At 39.3% G+C, this 19,241-nt stretch overlaps 1 protein-coding gene across 1 annotated transcript in view; it reads right to left on the reverse strand.

Annotated features, from left to right (window-relative positions):
* DPYS (dihydropyrimidinase) overlaps positions 1–19,241 on the reverse strand; it is a gene marked incomplete at its 3' end in the record, with an annotated part of 77,724 nt that overhangs the window by 44,291 nt on the left and 14,192 nt on the right. Inside the window, 3 exon segments of the mRNA XM_082434315.1 lie at positions 12,150–12,339; positions 13,597–13,776; positions 18,772–18,930. Coding sequence (XP_082290441.1) covers positions 12,150–12,339; positions 13,597–13,776; positions 18,772–18,930 — 529 coding nt within the window.

The following is a 19,241-nucleotide window of genomic DNA, read 5'->3' on the forward strand; positions in this document are numbered from 1 at the left end:
CAACCTAAATGGAAGACATGGAAGCAACCTAAATGTCCATCAACAGGTGAATGGATAAAGAGGATGTGGTACATATATACAATGGAATATTACTCAGCCATAAAAAATAATGAAATTATGCCATTTGCAGCAACATGGATGGACCTAGAGATTATCATACACTAAGTGAAGTAAGCCAGACAGAGAAAGAGAAATAGCATATGATATCGCTTATATGTGGAATCTAAAAAACAATGATACAAACGAACTTATTTACAAAACAGAAATAGACCCACAGACATAGAAAACAAACTTATGGTTACCAAAGGGGAAGGGAGGGAGGGATAAATTAGGAGCTTGGGATTAACAAATACACACTACTATATGTAAAACAGATAAACAACGAGGACCTACTGTATAGCACAGGGAACTATATTTAATATTTTGTAATAATCTATAAGGAAAAAGAATCTGAAAAAGAATATATATATATGTATATATGTGTATAACTGAATCCCTTTGCGGTACACCTGAAACTAACACAGCATTGTAAATCAACTATATTTTAAGAGAATAAATAAAGATAAAACTTTTAAAAAAGATGAGGTTAAGGCTTATAGGATTAAGTAACTTCTGTACAGTTAAATTACATGCACTCAGCATAGATGGGGTGGAGAAGGTAGGGTCCGAATCCAGGCATTTTGACTTGAGTGGTCCTAACCTCTACACTATACTATCCTGATGACAATGATCATATGGTCATACAGAGTCCAACCACACTATATCTCTGTTGCAAGAAGATTGATCATCTTTGCGCACCCTTAAGGTATAAACCGCCTCTAAAAACTTACGTTAAATAAAATAACACTCAGATAATAAAATTGTAGCCAGAAATGCATATTTATAAAATCATGCAAATGAGGCCATCAAAAGCACACAATGTTAGAAAAGTTAATAGCTTGTAGTGAATTTGAATTTAAAATCAGGAGCCTATCTCTGATTAGCATTTGCCAGCATAATAGATTCTTTGGCATCAACCTGCTCATATCCAAGCAGTCCTGAAGGAGAGTGCACAGAAAGGAGAAGCTGGCATCCCAATTACTTCACTCTGGTTAACCAGATGCCAGACTTTAGTTAAAATCCTGATACACAACTGAAATGCACTGATTTCCTCAGAGTCCTGAACGTGGATGGCCACCAGCTGCCTGAGTCATATTGAGTTGGAACGTAGCACCCTATTACCTCACAGATCATTTCTCCCCAAAATGAGCCATCTTCCTCCAGTGAGCCTAGGGATTTGAAAAACCCTGAAAGCAAGGCTGCCTGAAGCCTAACCAACTTTGCCTCTTATGTAACCTAGCATCAAACTACTGTTAATAAAAGTTATCCTCCAAGAACTTAGCCACGGCTAATATCCTTCACTTTCACGATATACACACACTAGATGAATCCCACCCTGTTTCTTACTGTCCTATTCCTAGAAAAGAGGAAATGCCATTAGTATCTCCTTCTGGTGTACCAAACAAGAACCAATCACTTTTAACGTGAACTAAGAGGTAATGCACTATTTACTGGAGAGATAACAGGACAGGCATGGTATTGTATTTGCAGGTACAAAGAGACCTTCCTATTCCAAGAGAACTTCTTATGGATGCTTGGACAATGAAAAACTCAGATTCTTGATCTGCAATCGTTTTACAAGTTGCCAACTCAGGATTTTTCCTGGTACTTCATTACAGAGGAAAGAGTCTTATCACATGTTCTGTTCAATCATTTGGCCCATCAAGGTGGTATGGGAATACAGTTCCAAAATTTCTACAATTTTAATAGCTCTCAGGAAAAATTAAAAGTGTCAGCATCTACCAGGAGTTTGCCAGGACTGTTTTGAAACCAGATGACAGGTAATTTCCTTGGAAGGGCTTAGCACCTTTAAAATATGACGTGCCACTTTTTTGGTATATACAACAATCTCTTCGTTAACAGGGTTATTTTCAACTGTCTCCCCATTAATTATCTGTAAGTACTTAAAAAAATGAAAAAATAAAAAAGTAAAAATTTCTAACTATTCTTCCCTGTATTTCACAATGGTTCTAAGACATTTTTCAAAGGACTAAACAGCATGCAAGCTGTAAAAAGGAAACAAGGGGCCTGGATAATACATCAATTGAAGAATCAAACTAGATTAATTCAGCATAATGGCGGGTTCTGTTAGATTTGGGCCAGAAATAAAGTAGTAATAAACATATCTAATGTATGTATAGCACTCTAGAGTTTGCAAATACAGCTTGAAGATCATATACCTTACTTGACCTTCATGGCAACCCAAACACTGGTTTGACAGACAAAGAAACTGACACTCAATAAGACTAATTTGTCTATGACACAGGGGTAGTGAGTGGTACATTAGAATTAGAATCCTAGTATACTGATAACATACCATACATACGCAGTATGTTAGTAGGAAAAGTATCATTTTTCATTTCTTGGTAAAGAGCATGTATTTTTAAAAGTCAACCATAAGATCTGTGGACATGGTTAAGCAATTTTCCAATTTCACTTACTGGTTTGATTTGCTACACTTAACAGGTTAGTAATGAAAAGTCCTAAATCTGTCCTAGTCTGATACTCTCCTGATTACATTCGAGACCAGACGATTTCAGCAACTCCTGGGAGATAGTACATATCCATCATTAATATCCTCCCACTGTCTCAGCAAGTTTCACATTATGTTGTATCCTGTCTCCCCATACGTGTTCTCTCCTTCTTTCTCCATCCTTTAGCTCAAAACCAAAAAAGAGTCTTCACTTATGATGCAATCTCCCAGTTAAAGGAGTTCCGCTCTATGAGAGATTGTTACGATTTCCAAATAGTGAAACATGTCAAACCAACCAAAACTACCCCCCATCCCTGACCAGACAGCCCATTGTTTATTAGATGAAAGTGACAGAGCAGATGTTAACATCTTGTCTGAATTTGGGAGCAGCATGTAATCAAGTCATGGGATCTTTTAGAAAAGGTTGAAAGATGCAGAGAAGCTGGCATAGGTGCCCAGGAGTGGAAGCACTGCCTGCCAAACAGAAGGCCAAACGCTTTTATAAAAATAATTTCTCCCAGCTAGAAGGATAAAGTAGAACCTTCCTAGGCTTTGCTTGCATTCAAAATATTACACTTACAAAGAAAGAAAATAATTGAGAAGGAAAATATGTAGAAGCAGCATAATAAAGTAGATCACACAGATTTAGGTTCAAATCCTGATCTTGCTTTTAGTTGGTGACCTTGTGCATGATGTCATTGCTCTTGGTCTCAGTTTTTCTCATCTATGAAATGGGATCATAACGTCCCTCTAGAGTGGCAATTTTGTGAGGATCAAACAACTTAACGTATACGAAAATACCTAGCATCTTCCTGGGATCCTGGAGTCACTTCATGTTATGAGCTGAATTGTGTCCCTTGTCAAAATTCACATGTTAAAGTCCTAACCTCCAGTATCTCAGAATGTGACTGTATTTGGAGATAGGGCACTTTAAAGAGGTAATTAGGTTAAAATGAGGTCATTAGAAGTGAGCCCTCATTCAATACGACTGGAGTCCTCAAAAGAGGTAATTAGGTTAAAATAAGGTCATTAGAAGTGAGCCCTCATTCAATACGACTGGGGTCCTTATAAGGAGAGGAAATCTGGACACACACACACACACACAGAGGGAAGACAATGTGAAGACACAGGGAGGAGACAGCCCTTCCAAGCCAAGGAGAGAGGTCTGGAGCTCACGCATCCTTCCTTCAGTGCCCACAGGAAAAGCAATGTTGCCAACACTTAGGTCTTGAACTTCTAGCCTCCAGGACTGTGAGAAAATTAATTTCCGTTGTTTTAAGCCACCCAGTCTGTGGTACTTTGTTAGAGCAGCAAACAAATACATTCTACAAATGTTAGTTTCCTTATGGTTACACAATTCTTTTTTTTTTTTTTTAATCTTTTAAAATGGGCAGTCTTGAACTGCTTTGCAGTTGGACATAAGGTAAATCATCTTGTTCTAAATTTAAAGGACAAGGGATGTTCGGATGTTCATGCACAAGAAAGAAAAAAGGAAGCCTGAGATTCAAATCCACATTAACTCCGGCACACATCAACCCTTTCTTAGGAAAAGCACTGGTTACCAAGCATCAGCTCATAGTACTTGCGTGAGATTTGGTTTTCTCTATTCGCACCAACAAGCAGGGGGCAGTGTGACCACATGGGCAGAGAGTGGCCTCTGTGTGGCCCTTTTTCCCTGTTAGTCCCCAAATACAAAAGAAATACGCTGTGGTGGGGGGCAGAGTTTAAATAAAATGGAAAATAGGACATCTAAACCTCTCTGTAAGAGAAGTTTATATTTTACAGCAATAAGCCTAGAAAATAAAGCTTTCTACAACATGGAAAACCAAAACCAAAGCAAACAAAAACCCCCAACCATCATGTAGCCCAGTTCACTGTGAGCTACCTGAGAACCAAAGTTATCTTAATCATTTTTGCAAATCCAATGCCAAGAGCACAGTGCCAAGCATATATTAGATGTCCAATAACTTGGTTTTTTATGAAAAGCATAAAGAAAACATTTTATTAATAAGTTCAAGTGAGAGTCATATTTATACCCTAAAGACACAAATATGGATATAAAATAGAATTAGCTTTATTAAGGTAAATTAAAACAAGTTAAACAGGGAACTAAAAAAAAGTACTGAAAATTTCAGTCATTAATTGGTAAACAAATTTATTATAACAGATATACACCAAAGAGAGCATCAAGTAAGTTGCTGGGAGAAATCGCCACCATTCTAAGCAAAGCACCAGAAAAGTAATGAATCCATATGCATGCAAGTTTTACTGGGAGGTGGGAAGGAGAGGTGAACAACATGTTTTTTTAAACATTATTAATTCCATATGTCAATACACGGCAGAAAAGGAACATCGATACCCAAAGCTACTCAAACCAAAGTAAAAAGTACCTCTGCCACTGAAACAAATGACATATATTAACACATATACTATTTGGACAAAGACTAGAGTACAGTGAGTGAGAGAGGTCTGAGAGTGGTAGGTGGGAACTTGTATATGAGATACAATTTCAGCTGGTTTGTCCAACTTTATACTGGGGGTATGGAGCAAGGGAGGGGGGATTCTGCTTCTGGAAGAAAAGGATAACACTCTAGGGACAGCCTTCTGATTCCTTTGCCTCATTTTTTGCAAAAGTGGCTTCTCACAGTAAAGATGGGAACTAACCTAGTTACTCAACTTAGATTAACTGAGACTTGAAATAAGCATGAAATTGAAATTCCTTGCAAACGGTCAAAGGCAACTCAGTTTCCATGGCTTGCATGTGAAAGCTTTCTTCTTTTCCCTGTAACCTGCTTTTCACTTTTTATTGCAGGTGCTGAACGTTAAAAGGAAATATCATGGTAGGGAAACCACAGGCTTTGAAAGAAAGTTGATGGACTGAACATGCATTCCCGTCTCTTGCTTCCCAGTTCACGTCAAACCCTGGTGAAGATGTACAACAGATGAACAAAATCCAAAAGTGTGCTGAGAATAAAAAGAGGAACCATGGCCGACCAGAGGTTATGATAGATTGTAGGAAGACAGAAAGCTGATGGGATGGCAAGGCTTATAAAGGAAAGTAGAAGCAGCTACAACTTGAACTCAAACGAGCAGAAGGGTCATGACAGACATTCCTCCTGGTGTGGGGAAGGGGATGAGTTGGGGCAGTTAGCCCTCATCCCACCCTCTGCCTGGGGAACAAAGCTTTCTAAGGTGGTGCTGATGCTACAGAGTGAAGCTCACCTGAAAACCGAAGCTCACCAGTGACCACGCCCCATTTACATTCACAAAGTTCATAGTCTCATTGTTGCTGCTCTCATTTGGGGGCGGGGCCTGCTCAACAGCAGAGGGAAACCACACCAGCTGCCTATTCTAATCACCTGAACTGTCCAGTCAGCCCAAGATCACCAGACACTTAAAGAAAAAACAAACAACATAAAAAGAAGGGCCAAGATGTTTAAAAAAAAAACTGAAAAATTGACTCAGCAAGAAACAAAGATAATCCAGGAAACAGAATTAAAAAAAAAAAAAAAAATCTCTTGTTAGTATTCTAATGAGGTCAAAAAGATCTCATCTATTGAACGAAAAAAATTTAAAAGTAAGCAACTGTAGGAAAAAAAAAGAGCTATCAGAGAACAAGTGTTTTCTTGGAAATAAATATATGATTACCAAAATGAAAGTTTATTAGAAGGAAAGAAGAAGTAAACAAAATCCTTTCCTAAAATATAGAGCAAAAAGCAGGTTTTTTTAAAGGTGAAAGTAGTTAAAGGACATGGAGGCTTAGATCAAGAGGTCTTATACTGGAGTTCCAAGAGAGGAACAGAGAAAATTAATATGAAGGAAATAATAGAAGAAAAATTTTCAGAATCAAAGATCAGCCTTCAGATTAAACAGACATCTGAACATGAAGGTGAATTTTTAAAAATCCTACTGCTAAACATAGTCTTAATACAATTTCTGGAAGTCTAAAATGAAGAGGAAATATAAAAATCTTCCGGATGGTGAAAAAAGTGACAAATGGACATGAATTTTATTGGCATTTGTCTATGTATCAGTAACACTAGACGCCAGCAGAGAATGAAATGGTGCCCTTATAATTCACAAGGAAATAATTCTGAACCTAGAATTCTATGTCCATTCAAGTTGCAAACAAGCTTGAGGACAAAGAATCAGAAAATTTACCTTCTAACACTCTTCCTTTAAAACTCACATGAGAGGGACTTCCCTGGTGGTCCAGTGGTTAAGAATCTGCCTTCCAGCACAGGGGACACAGGGAACTAAGATCCCACATGCTGCAGGGCAACTAAGCCCCGATGCAGCGAAATAACTAACTAAATAAATATTTTTTTAAAAAATCACATGAGAGGGGCTTCCCTGGTGGCGCAGTGGTTGAGAATCTGCCTGCCAATGCAGGGGACACGGGTTCGAGCACTGGTCTGGGAAGATCCCACATGCCACAGAGCAACTGGGCCCGTGAGCCACAACTACTGAGCCTGAGCGTCTGGAGCCTCTGCTCCGCAACAAGAGAGGCCGCGATAGTGAGAGGCCCGCGCGCCGCGATGAAGAGTGGCCCCCACTTGCCGCAACTGGAGAAAGCCCTCATACAGAAACGAAGACCCAACACAGCCAAAAATAAAAATAATAAATAAATAATAAATACAAAATTTAAAAACAAAAACATAAAATCTGGAAAAAAGTTGAACACCTATATATCCACTGCAGACTTTACAATTAGTATTTAAAAAAAAAAAAATCACATGAGAATCTTCACAGTAATTCAAGGAAAGGGGAGAGATGGGAACCAAGAAACAGTATATCCAACCTAGGATTCTGTGAAAAGAAATCCAAGGATGGCATCTCTACAGCTTGGAAAGTATAAAAATAAAGCAGAAAGCCAAAAGATTCTCCTCCTAAAAAAATATCTCTGCAAGAAGAGCTGATTCATTTCAATAGAAGCTGATTCCATTCAATAGAAGGTATGAGGTAGAAGCTGGAAAATCTTCATGATATAGTAAAGAAGGTGTACATGTTTCTTTTCTGAACCTATATTAAAAAGAGCTAACTGGAAAAATTCCAAGCCAAAAAAACTTTACAAGACAATAATGGTCTAAATATGTAGCAAATTAAAATAAGGCATGCCGTTAATCTTATGGGAGTGTAGGAAAGGAAACCCACTTCACCTTGACACTTGGCGATGGCCTCTCCAAGAGTTAAATGACATTAGCTTTCACTCTCAAGTTAGTGATATAAATTCCTCTGAGGTTCTCTTCTCCTGAATTGTTTCTACCAAGAAGAATATTTCCACAATCTTACTTTAAACAGTTCTAAATTTTAGACCTAACCTATAGACAAAGCTTGGAAGACCTGATTCTAGTTCTAGAGCCAACTGAAAATGCGGTAACTCCTGTCCATGTAAAGATAATAATACGGCTGAAAGAAGTCGGGAGGGGGCAGAGAGGGTGATGCTGGGCCTCTCAATTCCTTCTCAGCCTAGTAGAGAATAAAGAGATACCACACACAAAAAATAGCCAAAACACATAAATTTAAGTAATATTACCTGAAGTGAACATTTACTACTAACAAAACTCAGGAGGTGAGAGGTAAGATTTATGTAGGCTAGACTGTTCTTTTTTCATCACTCAGAGTCAAGTGATACTGTCAAAAATTTATGTCACTACTTACAAATTTATGGTTTAGAAATTTGAAGGAAACCACCAAAAAAACAGACATGGTTAAAAATTGCTAGTTCCAAGGACTGAGCTGAGAGAGATAGAAGATGTTTACTCTTCACTTAATACATTCTTGATCATTTCCATTTCTGGAATGTTTTCTCCTTTTAACAATGATAAAAAAATAACAAAATGATGGCAATATTTTAAATAAATTTGTTAAAAATGTAAGGCCAATAAACAAAACCAATTAAATATAAACTTGGTATCTGCATTTCCCAACTCTGTAAACTGATTTCTTCTGGAACAGGGTGGAGGGTAATAAAAAATGTGGGCTTTGGAGTTGGATAGACTTGAATTTCAGGTTTAGCACGTACTAGTAAAGTGATCATGGGCTTAATTTACCAAACTTTTCCAAGCCTCAATTTCATCAGTCACAAAACAGTGAAAAAATTTAGCTTGAAGCATTGTTATGACAATTTTAAAAAATATTGTATATTACAATGCATTGATGAGATAATATATAATAAAACTTGAAATGAGATAAAGGATATATTAAAATATGTGCCAAGCACATATTAAGCACTCAACAAAGTTAGCTGTTATAATCATTAACCCTCAGGTCGCTATCTTTGGGGTATATAGTTGGCAATTCAACAATAAAATCCAAGGTAATAAGAGCACTGTATTGCTAGGCAACTACAATAGAGACAGTTACTAACTGGGTATCTTTTGTGCCTCCTGGGGCAGTGAGTCTCAAATTCAATACGCATAGGAATCACCTGGGGTTCTGGTTATAAGGGCACATTCTGATTCAGTGCATCTGCGATGAGGTCCAAGGACCTGCATCGCTAACGAGCTCTCATGGGATGTCAGCACTGTGTTCCAGGGACCACACTCTGAGTGGCAAGGCCCTAGATGATGGAATGGGCTGGCAAAAGTATCTACAGATGTTCATATTACAAATCTATAAGGCTGAATTTTTTCTTCTTTAAACAAGATAACAATGAATAGATGTATCTTGCTCTTTTATGTTCAGAAATTACGTTAGATAATAAATGCGTACACAGTAGAGGAATCTTCTATAAAAGGTCAGTGTGTCCACCAGCTCTTGTCACTCTGTACTCCCCATGGATCTGCCCTTGGATTGGCTGATGCAGTCACCATGTGAATGGATTGACACTGCTTGACCACCTGGGAGAGGTCACATGCCAGCGATGGAACAATCTCTTGTGCTAATTTATTCTGGACCTCTGCTGCCTCTGAAAATTGTGCGTTAGAGTATTTTCACAAGTGTTATTACGGTAAATCATTTGGGCTGACATTTTAAGTATTTCATGTTTACAACCCCTTTGCAAAGGGATTTAGCAACGTCCAAAAAGTAGATATGCACTTGCCCTTTGAACCATTTCCAGGTTCTCATTTCTAGGACTCTACCCTGAGGCTACCCTTTTGTGGGAGACAGAATAATGGTGCCCCAAAGATGTCCATGTCCTAATCCCCATAGCCTGTGAATATGTTAACCCTACTTGGCAGAAGGGACTTCACCGATGTGAGTAAATTAAGGATCTTGAGATAGGGAGATTATCCTGAATTAATTAGGTGGGTTCAATGTCATCCAAGGACCCTTAAAGTAGAAGAGAGAGATCAGAATAATGCAATGTTCTCCATCCACCATTGCTGGCTGTGAAGATGGAGGAAGGGAGACAGGAACAAAGGAATGTAGGTGGTCTCTAGAAGCTAGAGAAGGCAAGGAAGGGCATACCCCCTAGAGCCTCCAGAAGGAACACAGCCCTGCTAACACCTTGGTTCCAGCCCAGTGTGACCGATTGCAGACTTCCGACCTCCAGAGCTATAAGATAATAAATTTGTGTTGTTTTAAGCCATTAGGTTTGCTGTAATTTGTTACAGCAGTAATAGGAGACTAATACACCTTCCACAAATATGAAATAGCATAGGCATAGGACATCACTGTGGTTTTATTTGTAACAGCTAAAGATTGGAAACGACCCAAATATCCATAATTAGAGACTAGTTGAACAAATACAGTGGCATGCTCTGCACCTGTAAACAAGAATGAGGAAGCTCTCTATACCTAATATGAGCTGACCTTTAGGACATATTTTCAAGTAGGAAAAAACAAGATACAGAACACTATGGATTTTACCTTTCAAGTAGGAAAGAAAGAGAAATAAAAATATAGATATGTTCCTTTTTCATAAAGAGAAACACTACAGGGTAGGCCAGAAATAAATTAATAAAAATAATTACTTATGGGGTATGTGATGAAGAAGCTAGGGAAGGAAGCAAGATATCTCTGAGAATATATCTTTTAATATATCACTTTGACTTTTGGGCCAGGTACACGTTTTACATATTCAAAATATAAAATTATATTTAAAAATAATTTAAAATAAAATTAAAATATTCATATTTAATTTTAATAGTTTTCTGCCTACGATTTACATTCTAAAACCTTCCCTAGACTTACTCCGCTGCTAATGGAATTCTATCCCAATGCAAAATAAATACTCTAATCGAGAAACTGTTTCCTGACAGAATTGGCAAAATCACAGATTGCTGGTGGGTTAAGATTGACCATTTCTGCTGATTTTGCTGTTTGTTAAACCATATTCTGACATTACGGACCTAACTGACAGGCTATGGGACACACGGTACACCACTTGCAAAGCAAATAGAGAAAACCAATTTCATAGAGCTAGCAACGGCGCCATCTGGTGGCAAAACCTAAAGCTATAACTTAAAATTGAAGTACAGATTCCTTTTGAAGTGGTGTGCTCTTTTATACTGAAATTATACTATATGTGGGGAAAAAAAGCAACCAGAAATGGCTGGCAGTAAGACCTTATTAACTCCTGTGTGAAACTGAGGTGACTCTTAGTACACGATACTGATATATTACATTTAAAAATGCATTTAGCTTGCACAAAATCCTTATTGAAACTCAAGCAACAAGAAGCAATTTTGAAAAAATTTATTTTAGTGTCAATTATAGACATGCCAAATCTATTTTCATAGTTTTTAAGATCCATGTTATAAAAATGCAGCCAGTTTCAGTTTAAAAAAACAAATAGCCAGGATGATTTACACAATGATTTCTGATTATCCAGGTTCCTAAAAGTGAGAGATAGAAACCAGTACCACATCCCAGAAGGGTCTAAAGTACTGAATAAAACACACCTTATTTGTTTTTCATTCTTCCTTTCCCAGTACTGGCCAATGAATAAAATTATTTCCATGTTCAGTTCTTATCAAAAATAGGAGATTTTCTCTTTCTTTTAAGATGACTGTTTACATATAAAATTACACTATAGAAGTGAGGCAATTAAGCAATTTGGAGTAAACATAACTTTGCTTTAAAAATCTTAAAATAATTGTCATAAAAACACTATTTGGATAATTGCTTCAATCGCGCCAACAACCAAGTTGCTGTGAGACGAATCAATTCGATTCAAAAGAAATTTGTGGAGCACCTACTGTGTGCCCTGCCTGACCCTGATTCAGGTACTGGAAGGGCTAGCGGAGGTGCCTAAGAGCCAGGGAAGCTTCTGTAAAGTTCACTGGAGAGTTGGCAGTTAGTGGTGTGAAGGGCAGGGCTTGCGGCTGAAGAGGGCAGAAACAGACAGACGTGTAAGACTGCGAGAACACAGAAAGGATGCTAATAAAAAGGGAGGAAGAATCGCTGGGATTGGGATTGACATATATACACCAATATGTATAAAATAGATAACTAATGGGAACGTGTTGTATAAAAAACTAAAATTCAAAAATTCAAAATAAAAAAGAAAGAAAAGTTGTGGAAATTCATGGGCAACTTTCTGATAAGCAAAAGCAGGGGTTGGCGTTATTTTACCTTACTCTTCAGCTAACAGTACTAGTTGTAAGCGAGGCTACAGTTCAGGAATTACCATCCCTCCTGGCATCTGCTATCACCCTTGCTGCGGACTTGCTCATCACGTGCACGACGCACAGAGGGCAGTTCACGGCGCCGGCTATGGTGACGGCTCTCAGCGTGGCCTCTGCCTCCACCGCTTCTGGGCGGCTCAGCTCATGGCCCTCGGGACCCGTTATCCCCAAAGCCAACATCTTCTTCGCTCCCTAAAAAAGGCAGCAGGAACATACACACCGGTGAGAAAGGTTTACTAACGACAAAAGAATTTTGTTGTGAAACGAATGCACTGCCAGGCTTTTATTTTAGATCTAATAGGTATAGGTGTGTGTGACTGTGGCGTAGACAGTGTGTGTTTTGGGTAAAAATAATCTACTACTCTCAAAGCATGTGTTAATTTTTCATATACATATTTCACAATCAAATTATTTTGATTGAAAAGGTGACAAAGATAATGAGGTCTGTTCTAATCACAGTCTTTGAAAAGTAGTGTCCATATTTGAGACTTTTTATTGGTTCAGAACAAAATATAATAAAACAAAGTATTCTAGTCCCCCATATTATATCTTTGATGAAGCGACTCATGCTATTATGTAATTAGTTCTACATTTTACTGATTCATTCTCTTCACTGCCTCCTCCCCCAATCCATGGAGTGATATTAGACCAGTATTTCCTCTCTCCAAAAGTGTTATTCCTTCCTTACAAAAAAAGGCAGGAAGTCAAGACTCAGAGTGTCAAAATGACTCGCCTGGTGTCACACAGCTAGGACGCGGAGAAGTCCAGTTTAAACCTGGTGCGTTTGAGCTTACAGCTCATGCTTTCCTCTTATCAGCCCCCCTGCCCACCACACCCCCCCCCCCATCCTGGCCATGGGGCCTCCATCTCACTGACTTTAATGAGAAGTGAGCCCAGGGAGAGAGAAAGATCAGCTAATATAAAGGGTAAGAGACAGCTCTTTAAATCTTGCAGATGGTGTACCCTTCGGGCATTAATAATGGAACTAACATGAGAAATATCATCTAGATTCCTCCACAGCACATTTTAATACCCAGTTTCTGAAAAGAATGGGGCTTTAAACAGCTACCTAATGCACTGCTTTAGTCATCAGATTTCACTGATGTCCACACTTTGGCATTCTGAACCAGCAGCTTGAGCTACCTAAAAAAAAAAAAATGCTGGGGACACAAAGAAAAATATTTGTGTTTTTAGAATAAACCTTGTCTGAGATCTAATAACTGATTTGAAAAAGGGAACTCCTCATTCCAATACATATACCACCTGAAAAAAACTCAGAGCCGGACAGCAAGTAATTCAAGTCACGGGTTTCCAAGCCACATAAAATTAGTTTCTGAATTTCCTTTCTTCCAATCCATTAAAAGAATTTACCTACATGGAGCCAGTCATCCTCACCTTAAGTTATGGCCATTTTCATTTCTGTGGAAGTTCTGGAAGGCAGTTACTTACCTCTGCAATTAGGTCTCCATTTTCTGCATGAACTTGAGCAATTGCTCCAATTTCCTTGCACCGAGAGAAGACCTTGTACAGCTCCCCATCTCTCAGCATGTACAGATCTTTATAGGCCATAAACATCTTGAAGGAGTTCACACCTTTATCTTGGGTAAGGATTTTCATTTCTTCTTTAACCTAAAAGGGCACAAAAACCACAACAAAATGTCACTCTTTAATTTAAAGATAATATCAGCATTCTCCAAAATCTTGCATTCAGAAGAAAATGAAGTAAAATAAGGACATCAGTTGAACTCCAGAAAAATGTAATTAAGGTCTTGATCTTTCCCCTAGGTTAGACCTCATTTCATCTGATGAATTGCTGTTGCTACGATACTTTATTTTTTTATTTTTTAAAATTATTTATTTTGGCTGCGCTGGGTCTTAGTTGCGGCAGGCGGGATCTTTAGCTGCGGCATGTGGGATCTAGTTCCCTGACCAGGAATCGAACCCAGGCCCCCTGCATTGGGAGTGCAGAGTCTTAGCCACTGGAGCACCAGGGAAGTCCCTATGATACTTTTAAATCATGAAAGAGTTAATAGTATTTCCCCCAAATACTTCATTGTTATACTTTATGAAATTCTCAGCATCTATCTCCTGATGAGAAGAAATTATTCTAGAACATGAAAACAAAGCCACTGGCAGCAACAGAAGCAATTGTGTCTCTAGAAGGAATCAGAGCTAATGCGAAGTAAGGGTTTGGGGTCAAATCTGAAACCTACAGGATGAGTTCAGAGATGCAGGTAGTGGAAGATGCAGACTGAGCCACTGGCAGCTCCTGGGAGTTGAGCGACTCTGGACCTGTCAGAAGCCTCAGGAGCCTTCTGGGTTGCCAACTAAAAGGTTCTGATCACCGATTCCAATGTGTGGAGGTGGGGAGGTTCCCCACCCTCACCAAGTGGCTCTCCAGACACCAGCTGGGGGGTATCCTACAATTAAACTCAATTTTCACACTATCTACCTGCACCAGGTAGACTGCACTGGATTCCACAAGTTAAGGGTTCAGTGCTATGGGGTGTCCAGGTTGTTACCTGCACTTCTGACCAACTGGCTGTAAGTCAGAGCTTCCCACAACCCCCTCCATGGGTTCGATTAATTTGCTAAAGCGGTTCACAGAACTCAGAGAAACATTTTACTTACTGGATCACCAGTTTATGATACAAGGAAACGATAAAGGATATAGATGAACATCTGGATGGAAGAGGTACGTCATAGGGCAAGGAATGGCGAAAGGGCACGGGGCTTGAATGCCCTCTCTGAGAGCACCACTCTCCCCAAATCTCCACTCGGTCACCATCCTGGAAGCTCTCCAAATCCTATCCTTTTAGGTTGTTGCGGAGGCTCAATTACACAGGCATGATTGATTAAAGCATTGGCCATTGGCAACTGATCCAGACTCCAGCCCCTCTGCCCTCCCCGGAGGTCAGCTGGGTGGGACTGAAATTTTCAACCCTCTAATAATACAGTTGGCTCCTGGGTCAATCAGCCCCCATCTTTAGGTGCGGTCTAAAAATCACCTCTTTAACATAATAAAAGACACCTTTGTTGCTCTCATCACTTAGGAAATTCCAAGGGTTTTAGGAGCTCTGTGCCGGAAATGGGAACGAAGACCAGACATGCATTTCTTATTATAAATCGTAACATCACACCAACGGTAAGGGACAAGTTCAGATCAAAACTAGCTTAGTAATTGCCCTTGCAGGTCCAATTCTAGTCTCATCAAAGACTAAAAACTTCAAAGGAAAAGTCAGAAGACTTGATCAAATAAAATTGCTTGAATTTCTACATGTTAAAAAAAAAAAAACCCACACACATACAAATAAATATATATATATAACATAAAATATAAAACAAAAATATACAACAAAACATAAAAATGTATAACAGACATAGGATTATAGCTCTTAGTTAATAAAAAATTTAAAAAGAGTTATTGCTGTTTCTACTTGATAAGAAAAACCCTAACATTCTAGGTAAAAAATGTTACAGTTCAAACAGTATATACAAATGACTAATAAACATGGAAAAAATGTTAACCTTCCTACTGATTAAAAAGTACAAAATAGGGATTTCCCTGGTGGCGCAGTGGTTAGGGATCCGCCTGCCAATGCAGGGGACATGGGTTCGATCCAGGAAGATCCCACATGCCGCGGAGCAACTAAGCAGGTGCACCACAACTGCTGAGCCTGTGCTCTAGAGCTCGTGAGCCACAACTACTGAGCCTGCGTGCCACAACTACCGAAGCCCGCGTGCCTGGAGTCCGTGCTCCACAACCGGAGAAGCCACTGCAATGAGAAGCCCACAGACAGCAATGAAGAGTAGCCCCCGTTCGCCAGAAGTAGAGAAAGCCCACGTGCAGCAACGAAGACCCGACGCAGCCATAAATAAATAAATAAATAAATTTATTTTTTTAAAAAAAGTACAAAATAAAACAACGCAATTTTTCCCTACTGAATCAGCAAAGTTTTAAAAATGACAATATCACATGTTAAGTTACTCACTTCCATCACTATTTATTCCTTTACTAATTTTCCTTACTCTCCTCCATGGCGTTTTATCACCTGGCATATAATATAGTTACTTGTTGATGGCCTGCCTCCTCCTCTGGAATTTCCACCCCATAAGAGCAGGGCCTTTGTACAGTTTGTCCATTGCTATATCCTAGAATAGTGCCTGGTCCATAGTGGCCACTCAATAGCTTTTTGTTGGATGAATAAATGCATGAGAAGGAACGGCAAACACCAAAATGTTGAGAGTGGTCATCACTGAAATGATGGAATGGGTTCCAAGGTACATTAAGTGACAACAGCAAAGGTAGGACTTGGGATAGTGTGCCTCATTTTTTTAAGCTTCTTTATAAGTTCATATTTTCTACCATGAGTCTATTATTTTTATAGTCAGAAAAAAAATGCTTTAAACATTGTTGGAATATTCACACGATGGGGTTCCCAAAGGGGATTATGATCTGCATTGCTCAGATGAAATACCTATTACTCCCTGAGTAGAAGAGCCTTTCTGAAGGTGACCTCGTTAAACGTCCCTGTCATCCACATCCATACCCATGGGTAAGTCTCACTATACTGTATTGCTCTCGCACCATCAGCACCACCTGGGAGCTTGTTAGAAATGCAGAATCTCAGGTCCTGCCCCAGACCTACTGTGTCCCCCCAGATTCATATGTTGAAGTCCTAACCCTCAGTACCAAATGTGACCTCACTTGTGTAAAAAATTAATAAATAGAAACCTCAATTAAGCGGATGTCGGGAGACCAGAAGGGGGAGCTCTCACACCTGCATGTCAACACAGGGGGGGAAAAAAAAAAAAAGACTCCTTTCTTGGCAAGGGCTCAGCCAATGAAAAGTCACGGGCTCTTTGTTTACTACAGCCCTCCCAGCTTCCTTTCCCCCTCTATGAAAGCCTGCTCCTTCCCTTGCCCTGCGGGGACTCGCACGTGGCTGGCCAAGCTTGCAGACCCTGAACTGCAATTCTCTGCTGATCCCAAATAAACCCATCTTTGCTGGAGAAATACCCAGCAGTCTATTTGTTTCAGGTCAACATTTGGAAATAGGGGCATTGCAGATGTAATTAATTAAGATGAGGTCAGCAGGGTGGACCATAATCCAATAAGACTGGTGTCTTTATTAAAAGGGGAAATTTAGACACAGACACATACACACAGAGAACATCATGTAAAGATGATGGCAGAAATTCAGGTGATGCTCCTACAAATCAAAGAATACCAGAGATTGTCAGGAGACCACCAGAAGCTGGTGAGAGGCATGAAAGAGATTCTTCCTCACAGCCCTCAGAAGGAACCAACACGGCCAACACCTTGATCTCAGACTTTTAGCCTCTGGAACTGTGAGACAGTACACTTCTGTTGTTTCAGCCACCCAGTTTGTAGTTCTTTGTTACAGCAGCCTTAGCAAACTAATACACTTACTGAACATAATCTGTGTTTTAACAATATTCAACAGGTAATCATTTGCATATTAAAGTGTAAGAAACACTGGTAAGGGCAAACATCTTCACCTTTGCTCTATCTTATAAAACAAGAGAGGGAGGAAAGGAGGAAGTGAGAAGGGAAAGAAGGAAGGGAGATAGAGAGGAAGGACGGGAGGGAGGGAGGGAGGGAAGAAGGAAGGTAGAAAGGTAGGAAGACCCTAAAAGCACGAAAGAGATAAGATGCCTCAGTTAGAATGGCGTTTCTGGGGAAAAATTAACTTTTTCTCTGGACTATAAACCTTGCTAGTATGTTTGCTGAACTATCTGTTAAAGACTGATTACTTGTTTTATATTAACTTGGTGTCTACAGTCCAAATTTTAGGAGGAAGGAGGGACATAAGTTACATGGTAACTTCAAATAAAGTCATCCCGTGAGCCCTTTCTGGCAAAACAAGTTCTGAATTAAGTTCAATGTGGAAAAACATGTTATTGATTTAAACCACAAGTAAAAGTTTCTTCCAAAGTACACATACATGTTTTCACGGGGAAAAAAATAAACATATTTTAACATCTCTCAAAACTGTCTTTTCTGTCTGAATCATGTTATCATTTCTGCCATGACCTAAATAATTAGCAGATACGGAAGGTTGTGTAAGCTCTGTTTTGAAATGCTTTGACCAGGTGTTGATGTTCGCAGAGCACCAGGTTAGTGCACAGCTGGGAGAAGGCCTTGAACACATTCCCAGTCTGTCCCTTCCTTGGTTTTTTCCCAGATATTAAAAACATTTCTAACTAAAGTTCTGATCTGTGGGAAAAGACTGCTTAAAAGTGTCCTGTATTGTTGAAGTTGAGAAGTCCAGTACTTTTAAAAATTACATTTAAAGTATTTACAATTCATGAATTAAATATTAGGAAAGTCTTTTGTAAATGAGTATAAGGGATTTATCCTACCACCTTCATATGCTTTAAAATTTTTTTTAGTTTTCTAAATTGATAATACCTCACATGATTCAAAATTCAAACAGTACAAAAGAGTATGCAATGAAAAGTCTTCCCTCCAATTCTGACTTCCAGGAAGCAACCAACATCACCAGCTTCTTATGTTTTGACATTGCCTGTTCCTTGATCTTTGCACAGAGCAAGGGCTAAAGGGCTAAATGGAAGAAACTGGACCCCCCAGTGGTTCACCTGCTCACTCCACCATGTCACCGCCACGTGAAGGCTGTAGTCACAGCAGACTTTGGGATCAGCCCAGCTTCGCCAGGTCTCGAAGGCCTCGATGAGGGAGTGGCCTTTGTGAGGAATGGCGAAATCAAGGATCATGGTGGTGCCTCCTGCCAGGGCAGCCTGGAATCACAAGAGAGTTTCAACAGGTTAGCCAACAGTTTTCTAGTTGAGTCATTTATCTCCTTGAACAACATGCACTTGCAAGCACTTGGGCAAACTTGATGGGTCCAGGAAATTGCACAAAGATGCTGCCTGTTTAAAAGATCTAGAGAGACATGAATAGATGTCCCATAAATTAAAGTTTGAAGTATTAAAAGAGCTGGAATTGCTTCTGCAAAAAGAATGACACGTCTGATGAAATGAAAATGGCTTTGACCAAAGAAAATAGTGAAGGCTGTAAAGAAAAACCAAAATGGAAAAACGGAGAAGAT

This window comes from Balaenoptera physalus, assembly GCF_965194825.1.
Source record: "Balaenoptera physalus genome assembly, chromosome: 17".
Classification (NCBI taxonomy): Eukaryota; Metazoa; Chordata; class Mammalia; order Artiodactyla; family Balaenopteridae; genus Balaenoptera; species Balaenoptera physalus.